Source organism: Chamaea fasciata, unplaced genomic scaffold, assembly GCF_029207755.1.
Source record: "Chamaea fasciata isolate MVZ Bird 193981 ecotype frontalis unplaced genomic scaffold, bChaFas1.0.hap1 SCAF_8, whole genome shotgun sequence".
Classification (NCBI taxonomy): domain Eukaryota; kingdom Metazoa; phylum Chordata; class Aves; order Passeriformes; family Sylviidae; genus Chamaea; species Chamaea fasciata.
The window spans coordinates 10,528,260-10,554,300 of NW_027094093.1; the positions used below are offsets into that span (position 1 = coordinate 10,528,260).

A 26,041-nucleotide genomic window follows, 5' to 3' on the forward strand; every position below is an offset into this window, starting at 1 on the left:
AGTCTTCACAAAGGCACTTCTAGAAAATGCAGTGTTTGATTTCATGTAAGGTCTGATCTTGGATAAACTGCAGGTAAACTGAGTTATGCAATTAAATCAGACCAGCAGGTTGCATATGCACATGAAGTATCAGGTTGCATTACAAGCTGTGTGAAAACAGCGTCAGACGGGTCTTGAATTGTTTGAATTGCTCAAAAAGAAAGGGGGTTTTACATCACAGCAGGTTAAAACTTTAGTTGGGCTGCTGGAGCACCATTAGCATAATCTGATTACTGTCTAGGCAGGTGACTCCTGGATAGGCCTAAAGGAAATGAACATTTTGAGAGAATAAAGGAGTGCTCAGTGGAAGGGGGAGGAATTCTGAAGTTATTTGGGACTGAATGAATATTACAAAATAATCAATGGTGATAAATTTTAAGGAGTGTCTTGCCTCTTTAGATTTCTTAAGGTTTTAAGTACTGCTCAACCTTTCACTCTATCAAACTTCTTCTAATATCCATTGCTGTTATTATTTCTTACTTGGTCCAGGAGACATATTTGAGGGGGCTGTGGTGTTGGGGCAGAGAGGGCAGATGTGTTGAGTTGCTTGGTTTGGGGTTGTTTAGTATTTCTGATTATTATCTTCTCTCACATAATTTGATGATGAGAATATTCTCATTATTCCCTCTAACTAATTCTATTAAGCTCCCATTTCGACACTAATATCTCATTCCAGGTGTTAAAGAAGTACTGGCTATTAAATTCTTTCAAAGTAAAGCCATGAGTTGTACTCCTTCCTTCTAAAGGAAATTATGATTTACTGGCAAAGAGCCAGGGTGAAACTGACTGTCAAAAACTGTATTGTGTTTCCAGTTGTGCATCTCTCCTGGTGTCTATCTTACTAGGATTTTCTTGTGCTTCTAATTTCAAGCTCCAAGCTTAGGCATTGCAATGCTTGTCTTAATTCTTGCTAGCATAGTTTAACTCATTGCATTCGTTTACAAGCCTTGTTCCTAAGACCAGTAGAAATTATACTGCTACTTAATTGTGTCTAACTGAAACACTAAGTGGGCTTTTAGGTCCATACAGGAAAACTACTAAAAACCAAAGACAGTAATTTTTTTTGACTATCAGATATATTAAATGGCTTCTAGGCTTTGCATTTCTCATCACTGGTTTTAAGTCACTTTTAGTCCCTCTGCATAGGGTTTGAGTGGCACCAGGAATGACAGTGTGCCGTTCTTTCTTTATGTCATCATTTATAATACAGTTAATGTTAAATTGAAACGTCAACTTAATGTTCAGAACATGATCCTTTAGACATCATTGAAAGAGAGCTCTAGAAGAATATTTTTCCTTTATGTCCCTGTCAGTTAATGCTCAGTTTTCCATTCTGGTTAAGGTGAAAAGAAAACATCTCTGAGGTTTTATGCAGGTTGAAGGCCCTGTCTGTTCAAAGCTATGACTTTGCAAGAGCACCCCTTTCAGTGTACATAATAAATGTGACACATATAGGGAACATCAACTTCCTGCATGTAAGCTGGAGTAAAATATCACAGGCTTCCAGATAAAAGCCAATCCTGCATGAAAACCCTGGTACAACTGCATGAATCTGCAAAAACTGCATGTGAGGAGCCTGCAGGCTTTCAACGAGAATGGGACCAATATCCCAAAGTGTTTATTCTCTCAAAAAAGATTCTATCTAGGACCTGAAAATTCCTGGGAAGCATAGAAGTATCACTGGCTGGATCATCTCCGACCAGTAGATATTCATGGGGATCTCCATGTGTGACACACTTGAATTCTAAGACTGCTCGAGAGTTTGCCATTGATGAGGTAATTCTCTATTGCTAAAGGAACTTCTTGAACTTTTCCCCAGAGATGTACCAGTGAGAGAAATCTAGATCTGGAATCTTAATCCACTCAAAGCCTGGATGTGGGAAGAAGGGTTTATGAATGACAAATACTTAGGACTGCTTTCCAAGAGCTTCAGGGACAGTATTGTACAGCCTGGGAATTGCTGAAACTGAAGATAAAAAAATAACCTCATAACCTGTGTCCCTTGGAAAACTGGTTAAGTATGTCAGAAGAGATACTTTAATGTTCTCAAACACTTCCTGTCAGGCATTCTTCCAGGCCAGCAATGGTTTTGAATTTTCCCTAAAATACTACTTCAGTGCATTGGCCATCCACCCTTGCAAAGGGGAAGGTGGGAGCAGAAAGCTTTTTGACACTGTCAGTTCCTTTAGGCACCTGACTTAAGTGACACTTGTATATTGCAGATCAGTTTCCATTTTCCATTTCAGGTCAAACCTTTTATTTTCTTCTATTAAACCACTGAACATATAATTATGAGCGTTTTCTACCTCTTTAATTTTGTCTGAAACTGACTCTGACCCTTTGATTTTAATTACCCTGAGATGATCTTGTTAAAACCCTCTGTGAAGCAGACCCATGCTGTACATCTTAATTGTATTTTTCAATTTAAGGACTCCTGCTGTGCAGTGTTCAGCTACATTTGAACTGCATCCCAAAACTGAGGTTTGTAGTTAATACACCCCCACACTCACACCTCTCACCCCCACCAAGCCTTTCTCTAGAGCAGTACCTCCAATCAGAACCCAATTCTAGCTCAGATGTGGAGTCGCTCATCGAGTTATCCCTTCTGTCCTCTCAGGAGAGAACTAAGGGCAAGGCAGTGCATCTGGTTAGGAACATTAGTTGTTCACTTTGTGCCTTTCTTTTCTTCTGATTTTAAAAGTGTACCCATCAGTATAAACATATGGGGCTCAAAAGAGCAATTAGATTAGCAGAATTTCAAAACTCACAGCTTTTCATGACTCTGACTTGTCTTGGCCAAGAAAAATCACTATTATAATTCCATCTGCATAGAAGATGCTTACCACCTCCTCAACAATTTGTTCACTGTTATCTCTATTAGTATGCACTCGCATACCCTTTTCCAATTTATCACTGATTGCTAACTCTGAGGAAAACAGCAAGAGGCAGGACTAACAGGAGAGTTAAAATAGCCCATTTTCACACTTCACCTCCAGTAAATCTGCACGTGAATAAGGCTTCAGTAACCAGAAGGGATAATAGAAGGAAAACTAGAGCTCAAGAGAAGCAAATCTCTGGCTGACTCCTACGATGAAGGACTTGCAGGTGTTCCCTGCAATGCTGTTCTAAGTCCTTTTCAATCCATATAGCTTTGGCATAATTATTGGCTTAACCTTAAACTGTCCTCTCCTACAGAAAAAAGAAAGCACCTTGCCTCTGCCCAGATGAGGTGTCACCTCTCCACAGCAAAGCACTACCCTGTTACTTCAAGGAGAAACCTCATGCAGATAGTGGAATTAAGCTGGTCTAAAAATACATCCAGCATCTTCTCTTTAACAGAGAATGACAGATCGCTGCTGGGATTAAAAATGCAGCTTTACTGCCTGAAAGGGCTTTTCTTGTTCCTATATTTCATTCTGTGTCCAAAAATTGGCTTGGAAAACTCTAAGCTTAGAGCTGATTGTACAAATAAATGTTCTAAATAAGGAAATAGAAGAAAGTATCATCATTAATTTTATCTAACGTGAGGACTCCTAAAACAAACCAGTTACTCCCACAACAGACATCACACTCTGGAAAGAACATGGTAATTTATGCTTGCCAATACCAAGCACAATGCGTGTATTTTACAGATTTATACCAGGTAAATCATGAGCCTGTCATTTATTTTCAACTTACTGATCATTAAAATCATCTGGTAAACCCCCAACCTTCTAATAAAAAACAACCTGATCATAAGAGAAGGTCAATCATTGGAGAGAGTCTGAACAGGTTGAGTGTTGTGTATCTAATTAGGTTTGGCTGAGCTAACTGCACTCTGAATATATCTTCCCCTGCTTCAGCTACAAACCCATCCTCAGGGCACAGCTAGTTGTCTATTCCCACTGTGCTGCCTTAAGCTAGTAAACTTTCACCTCTGACCTCAATAAATATTTTATTTTCTTAATAGCAAGATTCTTCCTCTGCAAGACCACTTACCCTGATTCCATCTCTGCATTAAATGTTTTTTACATTTGGGGATATCTCTGAAGATAGATACACAGGCATAGACTAGATAGAGAGAGATATACGTGAACATATGATATGTGTAGGACTATATTACATGAATATAAGCAAAAGAAGGTAAAGCAAAGAGGCAATGCGGCAAGGCAGACAGTACATAATTTCTGGAATAGCAATGCTACAGACTTTTCTGCAACAGCTTCGGGCAGTTGGAAGCAATCAAACACAAACATCTTGCTGCTTACAAACAAAATACAGAAATTTTCTGTGATGGCTTCAAGAAACTAAAATCTAATACAGTTTTCATGAAGGAGTGAGAAGGAAGGGAAGTTTTCTTCCTGTGCAAAGATTTCTATGTGAAAGAAAGCAAGCCATAACTTAATGATAGCTGAACATTACTGCTTCACTGTAGATGTTAGGCTTATCTTTTATATTTTCCTCTGCCATTTTTATCCAACAAAATCTCTATTGAAACTGGACCTTGAGAAACAGAACTAACATTGAAGTTTATTTCAGGGCTGACTGAAGTGAGCATATTGATTTTCCCAGATTTTCTATCAGCTTCTTGGCATACTACATTTCTCATTCAGCCATGTAATATTTGGGATAATATTTCTCTGCATACCAGGGGGTCCTAAATGTTGCTATCAAATAGAGAAGTAAACATCTGTCATCTTGGTCCATACTGAATTGAGTGTGTATGAAGTCTTTCTCGAAAAAAGCAGATTTGTTATGCTGTTACGATGGTTGTTATGGTGTCACATACCTGGCAGAAATCAAAGCGTTGCTTTGGTTTGATTTTTTTTTTAATGTATAAGCAGTGTACCTAAAGAAATAACATGGCTTTCAAAATGCTTGGATTCTAGCATCTAGGATTTTTCTGGAAAGGGCAGAATTTGCTAAATATCTAAATGCTTAGTAGTTTCACAGCTGAAAACATTCATCATCCCACTTCTCCTACCCCACCTCACACACACCAGCCTGATATCACGGCATGTTCTACCCTCCATAACGAATTGGGTGTTCTGTCACAACCACATTTTTCAGGAATGACTGTGACACCCAAAGGACATGATTCAGCAGGAGTAAAGCACGTGCCTCACTAGTAGCACATTAACATTCCTATTGATTTGAAAGGAGCTACTAAGCAACTGAGGTAAATACTTAATTGCCTGTGTAAAGCCAGTAAAAATGCTTTAAACTCTTGAATCAGAGCCTGATAAAGGGTAAGTAGCGTATTCCTTTATAAACTAGCTTTATGATCGTTTTCAGGGAAAAAAATTAAATCAAGTGGACTTCCTTTGGGTTCATTAGGTGACTACTGAAAATAGTTGTTTCAAGGTAATAGAAACCTTTAGAAATCTTTTTTCCACGTTCTCTTGGAACTTCACCAGCCACAAGCACAATGGGGGGCGGAGGGAGGAAAGTCTTACATCCCATTGTCTCCACAGGACTCCCTGTTCCCTACTGAACACCAGTGTCAATTTTTCCGAACAGCTTTGTCTTTCTGCCAAAGATAATGTACGTGGTTGGAGTGTGTGGGTAAAGATTAAAACCTTGTCACTCACAGATGGCTCACTTGCTTTTTAGGTATTTCAGAAATCATTCCTTCCCAGTAGTTTGTAGATGCTTTTTGCAGTACTTAAGACTAAACTGTACTAAGTAACTGTACTAAATGCTAGCTTCAAACATCTCAACAAAGTAGTAGAGCTATGTATGTCAAAATGGTGTACATCATTATATATATATATATATCTATATCTTTAAAAATCAGTGTGGAAATAAGTTCTCTAAACAGGTTCTGTCAGCTTCTTTTTTTTTTTTTTTTTTTTTTTTTTTTTTTGGTGGAAGACTTCTGGTGTGTGGTTTTGCTCCTCCTAGAACGTGACAAAATGAAACTAAAGGAAAACAATTTTTGCCTCCTTTCTGAACTTAGCAACATGATTTTTTTTTTCCAAAAACAGAAGAGAGTTCAAGACCAAAAAAATATTATTGCTAAATTTTAATCCCCTGGAAAAAAGGTCAGGCTAAAGCAAAGTTCTTTGAGGAGAAGTTGTTTTTATTAAGGCATTAACTTCAGTGGTGCTGTGAAAGTCTGCTCCGGTGTAGGTTCACTATGCAAATGTCAAATGGGAAAGTGTTCTCAAGCTGTCTCTTCCTGCATGGTAATGGAAGGATAAAAATTCTAGGAAGATTATTCTTCACCAGTATCTCAGGACCAAATGCATACATATAGCATGTCCTCTGTGTCTCCAGGGCTTGGTTGGCTGAGAGAGACGCTGTGACAGAAGTCAGGGGTGAGATACTTGAAGGGCCTGCAGTGAGAAGAGTGACTGGGCAGTGAGGAGAAATAGTCACCTGAAGTCTCATATTTGAGCCCTTATCGGCAACAGATTTTTCTTATCCTTCTGCACCTGTTACTATTCAGTTACAATTCCCCCTTGGCAAGCGCTGCCACAGAGGAACCATCAGCATCTGTTTAGGTACTGTGGTTCCTGTCCTTCAAAAGACCTTCAAACAACCTTGCACTTGGCCTTGTTGAGGCTCATGAAGTTGACATGGGCCAAGCCCTCCAGCCTGTCCAGGCCCCTCTGGATGGCATCCCTCCCCTGCAATGTGTCAAGCGCACCACACAGCTCAGCGCTGTTGGCAAACTTGCTGAGGGTGCACTCAATCCCACTGTTAAACAGTGATCCCACTGACGTTAAAAAGCACCATTCCCAACATCAGCCTCTGAGGAACATCACTCATTTTTGGTCTCCACCTGGACATTGACTCCGAGTGTGACCATCTAACCAATCCATTACCCACCAAGTATCCATCCATCAAATCCATGTCTTCTCACTCTAGAGACAAGGATGTCATGAGGGACAGTGTCAAGTGCTTTGCACAGTTCTGGGCAGATGATGTCAGTTGCTCTTCTCTTATCCATCACCAACTGTAACCCCATCCTGGCAGACCACCACATTCACCAGGCATGACTCACCCTTAGTTGAAGCCATGCCCTCAGGCTGTCATCACTCTCCTCCTTATTTTCCATGTGCCTTAGCATAGTTCCCAGGAGAATCTGCTCCATGATCTTGCCAGGCATTCAGGACTGACTGACCAGTAGATTATGTTCCTTTGGAAAATACACTGCCAGAAAAGGACATGGAAATACTGCTGGCCTGTTTCCTACAACCGGAAGCCAGAATGTCCCTTTAGGGTCTCTGTCCAGGGGAGACCGTACACTTAAGTCATGTTAGGGAAAAAAAAAAGGTTGGTTGCTTTTTCAGATTCTTGAAAATACAAACTGCCTTATAAAGATTGAATCATCTCATGCTTAGTGGTAGTACAAGGTTGATGGTTGGACTGGATGATCTCAAAGGCCTCTTCCAACCTTGACAATTCTATAGTTCTATCATCTCTGAACAGCTTTCTGTGGCAAATTTCACTGTATCTGTCACACTTCAGGAAAGTAGATTTTCTGGGGACAAGAGAGCAGAGTTGGATGTTGTCTTTAGATGGCATTATAACCTGTAATTCACAATTGGCTGGGTGACTTCACTGGTGGTTCCAGCCAAAGGGCTAAACACGAGCCGTAACAAGACAGAAGGCTCTGGGATATGTCAGGAAGACACAACTGTTATGGTGCAATGAACAGACAGAGATGTTTAGGGGGCAATTCCATCTGCTTCTGCCAAACTCTTGAAGTCCTGTTCTTTCCTCCTCACTCAGCTTTCTCAATGATTGCTGATCAGGTTATATTAAAATGAAGAGTGTCTCTGTCCTTTGGCATCAGGAGATGATTGACTTTTGAAACGAATGCAGTTTCTGTGCTGTTTTGCAGTACAACACAAGTGGCATTTAAAAATGGAAAGTGTTGCAGTAATATTGATCCACCTCACTGTCCCCTAAAAAAATCACTTTTTTTCTATGTTTCAGATTATATTAAACTATCAGCAATAACCTCTGAAAAACTGTCTATTGCTGCTTGGCTGTTCACAATAACTGGGGCTTGTACACTGCAAACCTCTCAGTGCTCAACAGTCAAAGGTTTTGTGCAGCAATTTGAAGTGTCCTCTTGTGAAAACAGCAGCTCTGGTTTTATAACTAGAGCACTACCATAATATTGTTTTTACTAGCTCAAGGTTCAGTTTCCATACAATAATAAATAACAAAACCCTCTTCAAACAGCTTCTTAAAAATACAGTAGTTTAAAAAAGAACTGCATAGACAGCAACTCTTCCTGTTTAGGGAAATGACTAAAGGCCATGCAGTCTCTCCCTCCTGTAAATGAGGAAGAGGAGAAAGAGAGAAATGACAAGAATCAGACACGGCTGTCCTGAATGATGGAGCTGGCACTCAACATCGTGTAAGTGGCCTGATCTGATCTGTAATGTGTGCATGCTGCTCTCAAGAAGGGGGTGCCTGCAGGACTCTCAGGTGCTGGCAGTTTATTTTCTGATTTACTGTTTTTAGAAGCTGCATACCCAGTCTATTTTTCGCCTAATTAGTGATAGCTGTGATACTATTAATATCTTCTGAGATAATGGGGCCAAAATTTGTAAACTTCTCTGAGAGTAAGAAGAGCACACTACCTTAAAACCAAAACCCCTTGGAAAAACAGGAACAAATTCTTGTCATTCTTACGCTACGAATTTGAAACATCCTGTAATATAAATAATGTTATCCCAGAATCACACTGTCCAAACTCAGTTTTCTGTCATCTGAGATAAACTTAAGTAAAACTCTCTGAGGTGGTTTTGGGTTGAGAATTTCCTAGAATCTGGCAACAAGGCAGCCCAACACAGGTACATTAGAGCTGGAGAGCCCCAAGCAGTCTCTTTTCAAGTACCTGGCTTAACTAAAACATTCTCATTTCAAACTTCATTGCAAATCATTAGTAAGTACTGACTTTAGTTATAGCTTCTGTTTATCTTTAAAGAAGCAATGTCTTGAAGCTCCAGTGTACCAATTCCTTCTTTCCATTATGTGTATTGATTTCCCAAAGGATACTATGTCATGCTCTGGAGACTTATTCTCAGAATTTTAGTAAACTAGAAATCTGACAGATTATAGGCTTTCAAACTTCAGATTGCACTTGCAATTAATCCAGTGGATTTCTCCCGTACATCTAACAATTAATAAAAAAATAGTTTGAAAATGTAAATGAAATTACGATGTTTGCCCAGCTGCAAAGATTTGGACTGAACTGTCTACAAAAAAGAGAGAAAGGTGATTCTCTGTAGTAAATACTGTTCAAAGTAAGGTTATGATTCTCTGAACTGTTTTAAGGTACTGGGTGTAGGTAACCATGGAAGTGGCCTGACAGCCAAAAGCTGCTGTGGGGCTGCTTTCAGTGGGAGCCGCCGCCCACTCACTTTAATGGATGAACAGGGTGACGCACCTTCACGGGTAATTTTTTTTCTTATGAAAGATAGCTAACAAACCTCAGCAGGAGAGAAAAACTCTTCAAAAAAATCATACAGATATACTCTTCACACATTCAAAAAAAGCCACCTGTTGGAACCTACTCTGTTCCATGAGCAGACATAGTTGTTGAGAGATGGCACCATGATTAAATGAAAAAAAAAAAAAAATCAGTTCACTCACAAGTCCTTTAATTTTGCCCGTATCTGTCCAAAAGGCAGTAGTATTTGGGTTTTTTTTCTATTAATTTTTGCCTCGAATTACATCACTGTATGTTTGTGGTGCATTTTGGTATACATTCAATAATGCAGATCTGTTATAAAGAACAAACTGCATTTGCTGTTCAACATTTTATTTTGAACATTCTTGGGATGCTCTCCTAAACCAAGAAAAGGCACGTACTTGTGCTTCTCTTGGAGAAGCACACAATAATTTCATTAGAGCTACTACACAACATCATTAAGAATTTACCCTTTGTGTATATTGGAATGATTTTTACTTGTATTTATGAAGAGACAAGGCAAAGTTATCTGAGAGGAGTGGAAAGACACTAACAGTGTGAGTAAAGTATTTTCAAAAGTAACTTCCTCTTCTTGTTGTTTTTTTCTTTTCAATTTCATTGCTGACAAAACTGTCACTGAGTTTGTCTCAGACTGATTTTCTTTTCCTAAGGTTATGAGTTCATTTTATTGCATGACATGTCCATGAATGGACAGACTGGATGTTGGTCCAACAACCTCAGCAAAGTTAATCCACCCCAATCACTGCAGCAATGCTTTATTTTCTCTGTTTGCTTATTGGCATTGCCACCCTTGAGTCTCCTCAGAGCTCTAAGTGCTGTAACATATGGCAAATCCATCACCTGATGGGTCAGCAAGGACACATGACCACATCCTCTCTGTCACGTGCAGTCTCCTTAGTTCCATGCTTGAGAAAATGCTTCAAAACTTCTCTTCCTTTCTAAGTAGTAACAGGAAGTATTCATCACTGGGAGAGTCTATGCTGCTGCTGCTGCACTTGCTCTCAGAGGAGTTACTGCTGGTTTACAGAAGGAGGTATCAAGTGAGGTTGCTAAGTCATGCAGATGAGGAAAGTTATGTAACAGGCCTCTCCATTTCTCTGTTCTCTTCCCAGTTCTACTGTGCAGCATCCCCATGGCCTGCCTCTCCCTGTAATTCCACTGATGCTCATCTCTGGTTTTTACATTTATTGTCATTTAGACCATATTTAGGTGTCCCCATGATTCATCTTGTGTATCAGCTAAAGTTTACTTCCTTCTTCATAGCTCTTTATGCTTAAATTCACACTCTTTCTTGGTCATTAGAATCAAAATCATTACAATCCAACTGTGCAAAGGATCTTGGGGTAGCAACTTTATAGAAAATAAAGCTGCAACACCTGAAAGTACTGTCAAGTGGTTGCACTTGAAGGTTTGGAAATTGGGGTGTTTCCTAATGTCATTCACACTCTTCCTGCTGTCTCATTTATTTTCTCTAGGAATCATGAAATACAGGTGTAAAAATTGCAAACACAAATGATGGAGGAAAATGATCAAACTTCAGGTGCATACCAGCATTTCAAATCAAAGGTCATGTAGTTCCAACAGTGCCCTAAAGGTCAGCATCCTACTGCTCCCTTCAGTTCCCAGTTAGGAATTATCAGGCATGGAAGGATAAACAGTTAATTCCTTCCCTAAACTGTGGGCCAGCCTTTGATAATTTTGATTTTGAGAGCCTTTCTCTTGATTTTAGATTTTGTTACTGGTACAATTTATTTAAAGAAAGGCAAACAAAACACCCATTTCGTAATTTGCTTTATTTCTGCAAACAATACCTTTATTTTCCCTGCCAGTGCATGTTCTTGTGGCACGTGTTCTCTGCAGGTGTCTCTGAGGTTTTGGATCTGTGCTAAAGATGGGATGAGGCTGTATGACATCCCTGCCCATTCATTCAAGCTCATATTGGCTTCCCTTTCCACTGCCAAAATTTCACAGATGAGCAATGGCCCCGAGGTGCCCCAAACAGGCAGCAGCTAAAGGATGTCTTGGCTTCCTGATTCTTCCTGCTGATAATGGCAGAATTGCAGGAGTTCAAAATCTGTCATTTCCACTTCAATGTTTAACAGAGGTGAAAGAAATGGGGAACTCCACCCCAGCTGCCTACTAAAATCTAGCTTTAGAAGAGCTATGCTTCCATTACTCAGCTAAGTCTAGGTCATATATAAAAAATGCCAATTCACCAAATTACTGGTTAAAATTTGACAGAGACTGACAATAAAAAGATGCTGACCTTTGTTTTCTTATTTTAAGCTCCTCATTTATTTCTTCAAATAATGTCAGGGCCAGCCTCATTAATTTTTTCCATTCTGTTTGAGAAGAGGGTGTAAAACAAATTCCTCAGCTTGTAAAGAGATTACATTAAAGCAAATATTTTCTCTTTGGTCAGGTGGGTCAGTTCTGGAATCATTCGTTTGCTTTTATAAGTGAAAGCCTTTAGAGGAATTTCTACCCCACCCAGCCAGCTAGCACAGCTTTGTTTAATGTTTCAAACCCTGCCTGGCTCCAACAGATAATATCCATATTTATTGATACAGAGGTCTTGTGTGAACATGACCAGAAGTTCTTTGTGCTCTGCATTCTCACCCCACTCGTGCTGCAGGAAGCAGCTGACTGACCTTTCCCACCCACCACATCCTTTGGAATTAAGATGTTATCTCCCTGCAACCACTGCCTACAGTCAAGATGCCACAAGCAAACAGGTGTTTTCAGCAGGCAGGCAGGAAGGGAGAAAAATAAATAAACCTGAGTCTGCAAGAGAGGATGAAGGCTGTGACACACTTTATAATATCTTCCACGTCAAATTTCATTCCAGACCTGCAACCAGCAAATTCTGCCTGTCTCAGATCAAATGAAAGGGCTTTTGACTGCTTTAGAGAGAAGGACTAGACAGTTATGTTTACAACAAATAATAATGAAACAAAGGGAGAGTCATTTAACAAAGTCAAGTTTGCCAGTGAGTTTTCCTGTGGGTAAGTATCCCAGAGTTTGCTAGCTTTGCAAAATTATCCAAAGGTCATATTGGCTGTTTCCCAAATTGCAGACAAACCTTCGATTGCACCAAAGACTTCATTTGCTGCTGCAGCATCACACCCTTCTGCTTATGTCCTTTAGTGTTTATGTAACCTTAAGTCTAGAGCCAATGAAGAAGGGTTTATATTTTTTCTAAAATTGTCAGTCCATGTTTAAAAACAAAAGAAAAAAGCCCAGCCCTTCCCCACAAAGGGATCAATTCAAAAACTTCTAAAACAAAGACCTTTAAAACCTGTATCTTGTTTCGGCATGTTAAAAAATAATAAATAAAAAATTCCCAGATTTCTGTTTGAACTGACTTCCCATTGGTACTTACACTGATACCATATTTAAAATTATGCAGATGGTATCATTGATTTTGATAATTTCGCTTCAAAACCTGCACAAATGCTCATCATACATGTTTAGATAGTGTCTGAACAGAGGGATATCTACATGTTGTAAGAGAAAGAACGATAAGAAGGGTTTCTAGAAATAAAACAAAAAAGCTTAGATGGATTTCCCTTTTCTTCCCCATCTTACATCTAAAGTAACTTTCAAATTATACTTACTAGTTCATGCAAAACTAGCCAGATCTACTTTGATTTATCATCGGAATTCACGGAGTTGAAACCATTTAGAGTTAAATAAAGAAACCTGCCAAGTGAAGGCTTAAGGGAGAGCACCCAGTTTGGCAGGAAGGTGAAAAAAAAGCACATATAGCCTCTACTAAAAGTACAGTTTTAAATATATGGCCGTGGAGTTAAATAAACTTGGACTTCAAATTCACTGCAAACAAACCAAGTAGTCCCGAGGCAGTGAAATGCCCCAGAGGACACCATTTCCTATTTCCAAGCACAAGCTTTAATCCCAGAATCACTACCTGCTTGTTTAAGCTCCCCCTGACGTTTAAACACTTCTCTTCTGTCCTTGCCATCAGCAAAGTCTCTGCTGCTTCAGCACCAATCTCAGTGTCGGGGGATGAGCACAGCTCAGCCTGCCAAGCAGTGAAAGTACAAGTAAATCTGTACAACACAACTAACCAGAGATAGTTAGACAGAAAATACACCAGTGAATTCAGAGCAGAAGAAACAACTGTCAGCAGGTCATATTTAAGACACAGGGTAGGAAATTATGATTCCCTGGAATTTCACTTCCCAGCTCTTGTCAGTGTACTTGTGAGGAAGCTTCCTGTAGTAAAGCTCTTCCACTCCCGAGGAACTGGGTAAAATCCTTCTGCAAGTCTGCACTGACAACAGCTGTGTCCTGTTAGCCATCCTCTCCCCAAGGTTAATTCTGCCACTGAATTTCTCTAGCAAACTGAGCAATACTCGTTGGTCATTGTCACAGAAAAAAAAAATGGCATTTCTGAGTTTGTTTCAGGCTCCCAGAATGAATGAAAGGCAGGTACAGAAACTAGAAAAAATGCTTTAAAAGAGCAGGAAAGAAAATAGGTATGTAACATGTGCCACAAACCCAGCTATGTTAGCATTCAAAGTGCCTTAAGTTCTGATTAAATTTTGGACAAGATGATTTAAAATAAAAGGAGGAAGTTGATGTTTCAAGCCACTACCTTGGCTTTTTCATGAGACATTAATATTTCAAAAGTAAGAAAATTAAGTTGGGCTCTTCAGCCAAAAAAAGCTGTATTTGCCAGAGGGGCACAAAACTTCATTTTGGCAACAAGTAGTGACATTTTTCTCCCACTTACAGAACAAGATTTGTGTACACCTTCAACTACCAGCTTTCTAAATTAATTTCTCCCAGTTGAAGTATTTTTCTGTATTACTGTTCCAGTTCTCCAAGGAATACTCACAAGACTCTTACTTCCGTTTACAGTCAGATGCATTATAAAGATATAAGAACTCAATCTGTGTGCAGAATTACTGAGTAGCTTTGGGTTTTGGTTGGGTTTTTGTTGGGGTTTTTTTTAATAATTTGTCTAAACAAACTACTTCTTTTATATACATATACATGTCAACCTTCTACCCCCTCATCTGCAATTGGGTTTTTGCAAGGGGGGACAGGAAATCAATGTGTGAGATCTGGAGATACATATATATATATTCCCTTCCTCAGCCCGAAATATGAGTGTGTGCTCTGCAGTGCTACTCAGCAAGGAACTGCCCTGTGAGAGGAAAGGGGAAAAAAAAACAAACCCAAACCAGTTCTGTTCTAAAAGTATGGTAACATATTCTTTTTGAAGCTTGAAAAGTCAGTCTGGGTTTGTTGCATACATTTGTGTTTTCTCAAGCTCTCAGCACTCTTGCAGGGCTGGCTGCCCTGCTCTGCTGTCCCAGCTTCCCTGCAGCACAGAAAGCTGCTCCACAGGCTTCACAGGGAAACACACTTCTCAGCTCTTTTTCATGGTAAATGCCAAATCTAAGAATTATTGGGTTGGATTTCTGAACCCATGTTATAGAAAGTCCTACTTTCTTTTCCTCAAATACTGATGTGCAGTCCTTGCACTAAAATGTACGGTTAAAACTACTGAGAAGAAGTCTAAATGCAAGACACAATGTACAACTACAGAGAAAATTTTCTAGATACAAAAGCAGGCTTTTCAGTGTATCAGGAGAAAGCCATGGGCAGACTGACCGGGAAGGTTCTAACCCAACTCAAACTACAAATGAGACTCATTTGTTAGCAGGAAACGTTAGCAGAGTGCTGGCAGGCCTGCTAATGGCCCCTTCTGGCTTTAAAATGAATAGATACATGTTACAGTGGGTAACAGCTGGAGGGGAGGAGAAGCCACTAACAGAGATCTATTTATTGGTACACCTTGGCTGGGTGAGTTTCTGCAAAGTCGCTGTGCAGCATCAGTATTTCATTTTATTAGAGCTCTTGATTTTTTCTTTAAGTAGATTTTGCATTATTTGAATTTTACTCAGAAAAGCTGACAAACCCCATATGCTCTATTTATTACTGAGTGCAATTCCCTCTGAATAAAGTCTGGTGAAAAAAAGAAAACTTAATTTTTTTTTCCACTCAGTGGATCTGTTTCTAGAGCAAACAGCAATACCAACAAGTCACATCTAATGATCAACAGTGGCATTGTGATAAATGTCTAATAACCAATGTCATAATCAGATCTGTCTTTTATTTGCTGTGCTAAAATTCTGAGAGATAAGGGACCTACTTCAAGGTAAAAATTATTCAAATCAGCAAAAAAAATTATCTGGTGTGATGGTTTGGTATACTACCTCCTTATCACTTTATAACGGTCCCTAAAACGTGGTGTGAGCTACTGACTTTGAACAAGTATGGTTTGTGTTCTAGTGATGGATTTGGTAAGACATACAGCAAAAAAAAAGAGCGAGGGATTTTTTTTTCCCGCAAAAATAAATACAAAAGAGAAAAAAAATATGTTGGAGGAGATATGAAATTATAAATTCTGTCACTGAGACACGAACCTCATGGGTTAAAACAGAATAACAGGAAAAGTTCAGAGAAGATTCAGCATCACATACCAGAAAATTGGTGTAGTGTAATGCACACAGCTGTGCACTGGTCTTAGGTCAGTGGTCTTTGGTCATTTGAGTGGTCTACATGTCTGTCTGTTTGCTACAGGACCTGCATTGGAATGAACGTTTATCATATCTAGAAAAGTTTACTCTGATTTTCTCTTGCACTGTGACTTCAGTTTAATGCTTATGTGGTTTTTGGACTTTTACAGGTAACAACTTTCTTTTGGCTGCTAAACAAACAGAAGTAATCCTTTACACGTCACCAAGCTAAAAATCACATAAATTTGGGAGGCTTTTGGGGTGGAAAACCATGGGAGATGCCCTGGACTTCAAACAGGACTAGGATAGGATAGGATAGGAAAGGACTGGCTCTGCCAGGCCAGCCTTAAGGTACTGCTGGTGTGAACGATCCGGTTTAACACAGGAACATTTTTAGAAATAATTAGTTCAATTCAGTAATATAAGAATCTAAAAGAAAACTGTGTGCATTCTTAACAAATAGAGGGAAGGTCGGTTTGCTTCTGAATACATTCTAGATACGTATTCTAAACACATAGCAGGCTTCTTCTAGATTGAAGCCTGCAATGGAAACAACTAGTTATTTCTGGAGGAAAATGTCGTGAAAATTGTATGCAAATTTCCCCAAGAGAAAAATTAAACAGCCTAAAACTTAAGTCAAACGTTCCTATAACTGCGCTTCAGCCTTTGAACATGCTTTCTATAAACAACCATTACAAAACATGCTGGTCTATTTTAAAACGAGATTTGTTGTGAAGGACTCCACGAAATTGTAGGTCTTACGTGATAAACCAAAATGCCCCCTGATCCTCGGCGTTGAGCTAGCGAGGGTTTTGATTCCCCTAAGGTTTGGTTTGGGGGCTTTATTTAGCTCCCTAGTTGTTGTCTAGGTATGAAATGTGTCGGTGACGATGGCCTCCACCTCAGCACGGGGAGACGTTTATTGCCTGAGCAGGCTTCGGTGGCATGAGCAAGCCTGACAGGGGTATCTGGAGTTAAATAAACGGGGGCCAGCGCCCACCTCGGCCTCGAAAGGCGCCTCGACAGAAGGTACGAAACGCCCCGTTGTTGCTGACCGACCCTCTCCCCGGGCGGCTGCAGAAGCGGCAGAAGCGGCGCAGCCCGGGCTCCCTGGGCCGGGACAGGGCCGGCGGCCGGCAGCCGTCCCGGCTCCCTCCGGCGCTGCCCGAGCCCCGCGGCCATGGCCGGGCCGTGCGCGGAGCCGCCGCAGCGAGGGGCGGGCAGGGCCGCTACGCCACTTTCGTAGCGCCGGAGGAAATGGCTGCGCATTGGGCAGCGCGGGCTGCGGGGCCGCGCGTGCAGCTCTGTGAATAGCGCAGCGGAGCGGCGGGAGGAGGAGGAGGAGGCGCCGCGGCGGTTTGGTACCGAGCGGAGAGGGAGATGCACACGGCACTCGAGTGAGGTAGCTATAAAACCCCATTTGTTTACATGCCCTCCCCCACAGCCGCCCGGCGCCGCGGAGCGGGTGGCGGCCGGCCCGGGCCGCGCCGGGGCGGGGGGGCGGCGGTGCGGGCGAGGAGCCGCGGCGGGGAGCGAGCGGCGGGAGCGGACGGCGGCGCGCCCGCGATGCGGAGCGGCGAGAGGGGCGCGCGGCCGCCTCATCACGTGGCGGCGGGGCGCGAGGCCGCGGGGTGGGCGCGAGGGGCCGGGGGCGGCGGGCGGGGGGGGCCGCGCCCGGGCTCCCCTGAGGCGGCGGAGCACGAGGCGCCGCCGCGGCCCTGGCGCGTCCCCCCACCCCCTTTCTTCCTCTGCTCGTGAGGCGACCATGCGGCAGGTAAATCCTCCCCGCCCCCGCGCCCGGAACGGGGGGCCCGGGATGTGGCGGCGGGGCTGCGGCCGCCGAGGCTGCTCGGGCGGAGAGAGAAAGGGGCGCGGCGGGGGTCGGGGGGCGCGGCGGGCCCCCGCGGCCCGGCGGGTGCGAGCCGCACGGAGCTGCCCGGTGCCCGCTCTCCCACTTCCCTCTGGCAGCCTTCCTGCCGGGAGTGCGGCTCTGGGCGCGCCCCGGCCCTGCCGAGCTGGCTCGCTCTCGGTGCGGCCACGTGGAGGCCGCGGGTGCGGGTGGAAGGTGCCGGCCCTGCCCGCCCGGCGTGGGCGCTGCGGGGTGTGCGGGGCCCGCCGCGGACCCCCGCAGGACTTGGCGGGATTTGGGGGCTGCGCCGGGGCGGTGGATGGTGAACAAGCCACGCGATTAAACCTTGCCGGGCTTACGGTTGGGATTTAACGTTAACAGCTGCGGAAAAATCACTCGGGCTGTAACCTGCACGTAACCTTAAACAAGGGTAAGGGCGGAAGGGTCAGGAGGCTTTGTCGCTGTACTATACAGACAGAAATGATGAGCGAAAAACATTGATTTCCTGTCCTCTACCATCTCTGCCGCTTATGCTGCATCCTTTGGAAATACACACTTAACGTTGAAACTGCAGAATAAAATTGCTCTTTAAAATCTCTAGGTATCTTTGTCGTTTTTGGGCTTCTCTGTAGAAGTGTTCATGCCTGCTAGGTGTTAAAACTCTCTGAGCAAGAGTTGCCCGAGTAGAAATACTTCTGGTGTTTAGCACTCCTAACGCTGTATGTCTGTAAGTAGCAATCATGATGTGTTTTTTTTATTAAGGTAGGATCTTGTACCGTAACACCAAGGAAACCTGTGGTAACCTCGAGCCTGATACAGAACTGAGAAATGCACACTGGAAGACCTGGTTAGTTTTCAGACGAGCGGAAGCAGTTGTCATCTAGTTAACAAAAGTAATTCCTGGCATGTTCCAGCGGGTATGTTCTTGTATCCCTTTGGGTAGTACTAACTGACAAGAGTGACATAAAAGTAGAAAATTTTCTATGTTAAAAAGGTATCATATGGGGTTTTTTTAAATTCAACCTTAACAGAGAATACACTCTGATTTCCTTCGCTGAGTAATGTGCTTTGCTTCAGATGTGCAGGAAAATAGAAATTCGGGCTGAGGCACTCAATGCAACTCCAAAGTGAGAGACTGATGGTTACTCTACGGACTAAGTCTGGCATGGTCATGTAAGACAATAACTGGAAAAAGCTTTGTGGTCCCCAAGAACGTTGACCAGTGTCACCATACTTCACCAGCCAAATTCTTGGGCTAAATTAGTGGTTAAAGTGGTGGTGTCCTGCAGCATTTTTATTTTAAACTGCTTTTAACTAATGCTTTAGAGAAAAAAAAAATGCAGCCATGCAATCTCTTTCTGAAGGAGAACAGGCCTAGATAGACATATAGATAGATAGACAGACTCTGAAGTAATGGTGCGTTTGATGAGATTAATGGCAGTTCCATATGGGCATTATGTTACTGTCCACTGGTGGGTATAGAGGGGTTATACACTGGTTTTCCTATCTGAAATAGGCAATATGACTGGAGATTCTGGCTACATAAAAAAGAAATTTTCCAAAGCAGTGGGCTTTGTTTCAATTAATATTTGTGTAGGCCTTTGTGCTTTCCAGGCTGGCATACGTAAAACACAGGTATTAAGTTTGCAGCATATATCAGTCATAAAACATGCAATCACAGCAGAGTTGTGGTTTAAAGTTATTCAAATATGCTCACAGGCTTTGTCTTAATGGATGTTTTTCCCATTGCAAGAAAAGAATTTAATGAAATCAGATCATCAGGGTAATTCAGGCTTGTTCTAGAAAGTTTACTTGGCATGAAAAAGCAAATGCTGACCATAATTACTTTGACTTGCACAAGTGACAAAAATATATGCATATGGCAAAATTAATACAGCTAACATGGCAAAGGTTTCCTTCCTGGTCTTCACTAAGTCAAGTGACTGTAATTTACTCTTTCTATTCACAATACATTTTCTACAAAGCAATGGCTGATTGAACTGTGAAGAGGCTTTTTAAGTAGTGCCCAGATCACATGGACTTCAAGCTTGTAAATAGTCCTAAAGGAAGTGTGTTAGGACTTGTTTGCCTTGGCTGTCCAGTTTCAGTGTCGTTTGATCATGATTGTGCCTATTGTAAAAACTTATTCCTGTCCCTGTCACAGTTTTTACAGAAGTGGACGTTTGTTTGGAGTGTATGGTGGGCACTTGATAAATCAGGGATAGAGTAAATCAATTTAAAACATCTACATGTTTTCATCAGATGGAATTGCTGATTAAAATTACACAAGCTACTTAAAAGCCAAACTCGATGAAAGTTTCTTTGTAAGTTACAATTTGGTCCTTTACTGTTGTGAAACTTGGTGGAAGGATGGTGGCCTCTGTACAAACTGTTGGACAGTAATGAAATTTATATGAAAATTATATCAGAATGAGAAAATCTCATTCCATTTTCTTCTCAGTTTGATCATCAACCATGTCAGAACACTTGGTATTTCATAGCATATTATTTTTTAGGATGTTTTCAGAGTTGTCAAATGTATCTTAACTTTTTCAACACATTTTAAACATTTAAAAAATGTCAGTAGATGTTTCCGAGAAGGAAAGTTTAATGGCAGTTCTGTTCCTTGGGCACGTTTGCTTTTCCCAGGATTGAGCTTTAGGTGAGGTCTGTGAATACTGAGAATTTATGCCTTTTGGGAAGCAATTTCTATTATAATGTGAAGAAAATCTGTATAACTTCCTGGTTTACTGTGGGACTCCGACTTAATTTAGGTAGCAATTATTTAAAACAATTTTATCATCTGAAAAGTATTATCTTTGGGGGTGGGCTACTGAAGTTATCTTAAATGAAACGAGTAATTTTATCTTGCCAATAAAGGCCTGAAGTAACACTTAATGCAGAAACAATTAAGAGTGCTCTTACATCATTCTTTAATTACAGCTGAGATATTACTTGAAATACACCTAATAAGGTCTGGTAAGGAAATGCATACCAATTAGGCAAAGGTAATAAAACAGATTTTTTTCTAAATTTCAAAAACTGATGGAAATGCTGGAAAACATGTCCTGCCACGGTGTAATCTCCTAAAGGAGAGAAAGGTATGTGCTGTGTCAGTCACCCGATCCATAGTATTTTAGGGCTGCTGAATCAGTGCCATTGCTCCAGGCTTTTTGGATGTAATTAATATCCAAGGAGTAAAGAAGTTAAAATATAGTTGTTTGAAGTCACTTCTCTTACTTCTTGTGATAGTGCAAAGTCTGTACAGGTTTTAATACTCAGAAAGCTGGAAAGCAGCATAAAAGACTTGGAAGACGATGGTTTGCTGATGTCAGTCTCAGCTTCTGAGAAGAAGGGCATGTTGGAATGACATGTAGAGTGTTGTACCCATGCTGGGGAACATGATTCGTTAGGCTGGGAATGTTCTCCTATCACACTGTGCTGCCTCATCTTCTCTTTTCATTTCCTGGCTGCTTTTTCCATTGCTGCAGAGGAGGAATGACTCAGCTGTTGTCCTTTTCTCTCTGACCCAGGAGCTTCATTCTCATCTGGCTGTCACCTTCTCTGTAGCCTCACGAAGTTTGTGAGAGAAACCTGCCCCTCTTTTTGTTCTATGCTGACAGTCACAAGTCAGCATTAGACAAAGTAGCATGTCTATACAAAATGTGGAAAATTAACAGAGGACTTAAAACTCTAGAGAGTTTCTGGACTGTTAAGAGGTACAGAAAATTGTGTAAGCATTCAGTTTGGTGCTTAAGTGATAAGCACAGTTCCGAATAATTGTGAATAATATGTTAAATGATAAAGAGACAGTTCTGAAGTCACTGAGGTAGCTAAACCAATCTAGATTTGGGAGAAAGCCTTTGTAATACTGGAAGTTGATGTATAACTGATCATGTCTGAAAGTCATCAATCTGCATTGTTAGATAAGACACATGTGAGATAAAATGCTCTTTAGATCAAGAATGAATGAAAGAAGTTTTATGCAGGATTTGCATAAAATTGTAAGTACAATAAACAGAGACTCTGTGCAGTGTTTCTGTGTGTAGGTTATAAATGCTTTAGTAAAGATCACTATAATCCAACATGAATTCTAGGCAGCTGTTTTCTTACAATTTATGTATAAAGATGCAGATCTCTAGATCACCTGACTTGCACCACATTCATAAATAGCTCTTCAGAGTGTTGATTATTAAAGGACAAAAATAATACCTTGAATTCTCAAAGAAAACTGTATATGATAGATTATTTACAGCTGGTGATTTGCTATCTATCAATAGTTACTCTGTAACCAAGCTAATTGCTCATAATAGCATGTAGCCATTCTGAGATTGGAGGATCAAAAAAGAACAAAGGAAAAACATGTAATCTTCAACTTAGTCTCTTTCACTAGACATTATTCAACATGATTCTTTTCGTGGTTTGTTTTTTTAAGTAATATCTTTGTGAATATTGATTTACATTTTAAATAGGATTGAGTAGCACTGAATTCCATCTAGGATTGTTCATGTTAGCTATATGTCATTTGTACAGCTGGCAGTTGAGTTCAATTCCTCTTGTAAAATAACTAGTAATGCCCCATTTGAGTGTTCTGCAAGGGGGAGCAGTGAGCCAGGGCTGCTTCTCAATCCTGCTTCACTCATATCTTGTACAGAGCTGTGCAGAAAAGCTGCTTCAGTGTCAAGTGGAAGGTTGCACTCTGTGTTTCACATGATGGTTACATTACTTCTCATGGCTCTGTGCAGGTTCTGTAGCCGTTTCTGTCAAGGAAGGTGTTTTTCCACCAGGGCTCCACCAGCCTGATGAGCGCTGTCATTCCATGAAATGCGAACGGTGCCAATATATAACATATATTGTCTGGTGCTGTTTGCAGAATATAGAAGCATTTGTTTGTGCTGACCTGAACATCCATCTCTAGAAGACAGTATCTCAGGCTAAAAGTGCAATTTCAAATTGTGCTAGCATACATGAAAACTTAAAGAATACTACTTGGCTGCAGCCCAAATAACGTGGTCGCCTTGCAATACTAAATTTTTGTACTAAATATAAAATATTTGTATTTATTTGATTTCTGCTGCAACACATAAACAGGATAGATTTCCATCCTTCTTGTTCTGAACTGTGCTTTGAGGCAATTGTCCAGCAGAGGCATTGCATTATAGTAACAGGGTACACTTGCTCCCAGACCAAACATTCAGTAAATAAATACACAGTAGCTGCAGCAGGATGTATATACAAAATTTTGCTTTTCATTGTAGTATGCCCATAACTAGTTATTTTTTCACTGAGTTGCTGTCTTTGTAGTCCAGATAAGAGATTGAGTTTTGTGAAGTGTGTCATCTAAATTTATGCATCTGTGTCATGCAGAGTCCCAGAAGTTCATTTTTGGTGGCTTTAGGCAAAAATTCTTACGCTGGCTTTTGCTAGAACTATGTATGTTCAGAAGTAGGGAGGGGAACGTGAGGGGTTAATGCTGACTCCTAAAAGAACAAATGAAGATGACATGCTTTAATAACAATGCAGCAAGTGTAGCAAATTGTTATCATTTCCCTTGTATCAAGCTTTCTGATTCAAATTAATTGCGGTAAACAGCTGAGTGATGTAAAATACTTTCCCAGTCTTTGAAGATGATACTTTGCCTTGTATTGTACTGTTGTTGAGTTCTTTAAAAAGGAATAAAGTTAAATAAGGCAAATTGCCACTTATTTGTGGAAAATCATGATAGTTTCTATAAATAAATTAATTTACTAGAAATTTCTCCATTATTGTAGCTTAATAGTTATGAATAAATCAGCAAAGACAAAGGATTAACTATGTTTTATAAACAAAATCATTTCAAAGTGAAACTCTTAGAGGAGTACATTGTTCTACACATAAAAGGAATGTATGTCAACAATGGGAAACCCCACTTTTTTTTGCTGATTTTTACCCACATCCTATGAAAAGTGTCGTACAGGAATTCCTTGTATTCAGTCAAGCAGTGACTGAATAATAGTGAAACACCAAAATGATACCTCACGTGCTCTGCAGATTTTTATTCTGGACGTGCAGTTACAGTTTGCATCAGTTTTACTTCCCTTGACAATAAGCAAGGCCAGACCCTTAGCATTTCTGCCTAATATATTAACAGTAATATGGTGCTTCCTTGCCCCTCTTCTGTCTCTAATCTTGCACTAAGAGTAATATTGGGTACTAGATTTTATAATAAGAGTAATATACAATACTGCATTTTCATTATTTCACCCTAAACTTGTGTCCCTTCTGAGTTAATACCTTGCTAAGAAAGGTTTATAGTTCATGGTGAGGGATTTTTGAAGCCATTTGTATCAGTTGGAATGGTTGCCTCCATCACCACACAAACCTGTAATGAGTAGCCCGGTAGATCTTTTAGAATAATCTTGGTTAAAATAAATGATGACTGGGAAATGGCATGAGTTCTGTTGAGGTCTCACCTGGAGTGTGGTGAAAATGGCACTAACTGGTTCAGCTGGGCATTTTCTTGGTGGATTTGCCTGTTGAAATATGTACAGCTATTTTATGTCCTGTGTCAGATTGGTCGAGTGCTGCTTCTGAATCTGCCAAGACATCTTCACAAACTCCTTTGTCTCCCACAATTACTGAACAAAGACACGTGTGGGAGCTCATTAGTTCAAGGTGCCACTGGTTTCAGTAGCTGCCTGCTGTCTAAGAATAGTTCTCCTGGTTTGTTTTCTTGACTAAGTTTGCTGCGGGTGGCATGCTGGCAGAGCACCATAGAAGTCTGTGATGTTGGTTCATTAACTAAATCTCTTATTTAAAAATACAGGTTTGATTCAGTGGTATAGAATTTGAAACCTCTTCGTTCTAGGAATGGCCTTCACAGTCAAGCACTAATTTGTCATAGCACATATAAGAGAAGTATGCTTTAGTCTCTTGTTTAAGTGGACTTCCATAATTGACAGGTTTTCTAAATTTATTTTTCTGGGTTTTTTTTGAAGTGAGAGAAGTCATTATTTTAGCAGTAGGCATGCATAATTTCGTTTTGGATTGTCGCAGTGATGGACAGAGGTTTATATATTGATGTAGGTATTAAACACTCATCAAAGAAATGCTTTTAATGCCTTCTAACATACCACAAGTACTACAATGTAGTGCAGGGATGAAATAGTTATAGTGGTGTAAGTTATAAGGACAATAAAAGTACTGCAACTGGTTTGTAACACTTTATTAGAAATATTATATTCTGTTTTGAGGGGAAATCTGGAGAAATTATTCTCAAATGGCTTTCAATAGGAAGTATATTTTGTTGTTATTTGAGTGCATTGTGAGGTGGCCAGTTGTTTTATTTGTGCTCTATCAAAATACTTTCTCAGACTGTAGATCAGCCAGATCAGTAACTGGTGTTCCCACCTAAAGCTAGGTGGCTCTTTTTTTTGTGTGGACTGTGGTGTTTGTGCAGCTGCACAGTGAGCCAGATAGGAAAAGTAATCTGTCATGAAAATAATCTTTTTTTTTTTCTTTTTGTAGGCTGTTTTTCAGCAGAATCTAGTTGAACAGCTGCACAGTGAACAGATCAGCAAACAAATGTGCTGGTATCCAAAAATGGTTTTGTGGGAATGGAAAGGAGAGAGTGAAGCAGTGGGGGAGAGCAGCACTGCTGCTTTAAGTGCAACAGCATCTTAAAATACTTGCTGAACTTCAGCCTTGATTCTTACCAAAACAATTTGCTTACTTTCAGAAGAGAAATGAAATATTAAAATGCAGCTCTAACTGGTTCATCTTTCCAGGCATTTCAATCTTACAAGCACTGGTTGGTATCTTAATAGGATCTAATTGAACACTATATTCAGTACAGAATATTGGCACAAAAGCAAATTAGCTCTCTTATAAATTCATGTGCATTAATAGGTGTTTCATGGACTACATCCAATTTATATATGAAAGACTGCAAATTAATTCTTGGTGAGCAGAACTTACAGAACTTCCAAGTATTCTGAAGTTTTTCTGTTCTTTTGAGCTCTGAGAAGGATCCTGTATTCAGCAATTTTTTACAAATAACTGACCCTTTGAAGAAGGCTGTCCAGGTTTTTCATGTTCAGAATAAATGCTCCTTTCTGGATAACTGAGCTGGTAGTTTGCTACTGTATTAGTTCAAGATCATTTTATTATGCTTGGGACTTGGCCTTT

General features: G+C 40.6%; 1 protein-coding gene across 5 annotated transcripts in view; it reads left to right on the forward strand.

Annotated features, from left to right (window-relative positions):
- The window catches only part of SLC39A10 (solute carrier family 39 member 10), a 76,088-nt gene that overhangs the window by 23,744 nt on the left and 26,303 nt on the right, over positions 1 to 26,041 (forward strand). Inside the window, exons 1-2 of one of the 5 annotated variants that reach the window (XM_066189605.1) lie at positions 17,358 to 17,428; positions 18,638 to 18,792. The exons of 2 other annotated variants lie outside the window; for them this stretch is intronic. In XM_066189605.1, coding sequence (XP_066045702.1) covers positions 18,781 to 18,792 — 12 coding nt within the window. In that variant the 5' untranslated portion in view covers positions 17,358 to 17,428; positions 18,638 to 18,780. Of the gene's footprint in view, positions 1 to 8,330; positions 8,396 to 17,357; positions 17,429 to 18,637; positions 18,793 to 26,041 lie in introns of those variants that run through there. 2 more of the 5 variants (XM_066189608.1, XM_066189606.1) reach the window with 2 other exon arrangements.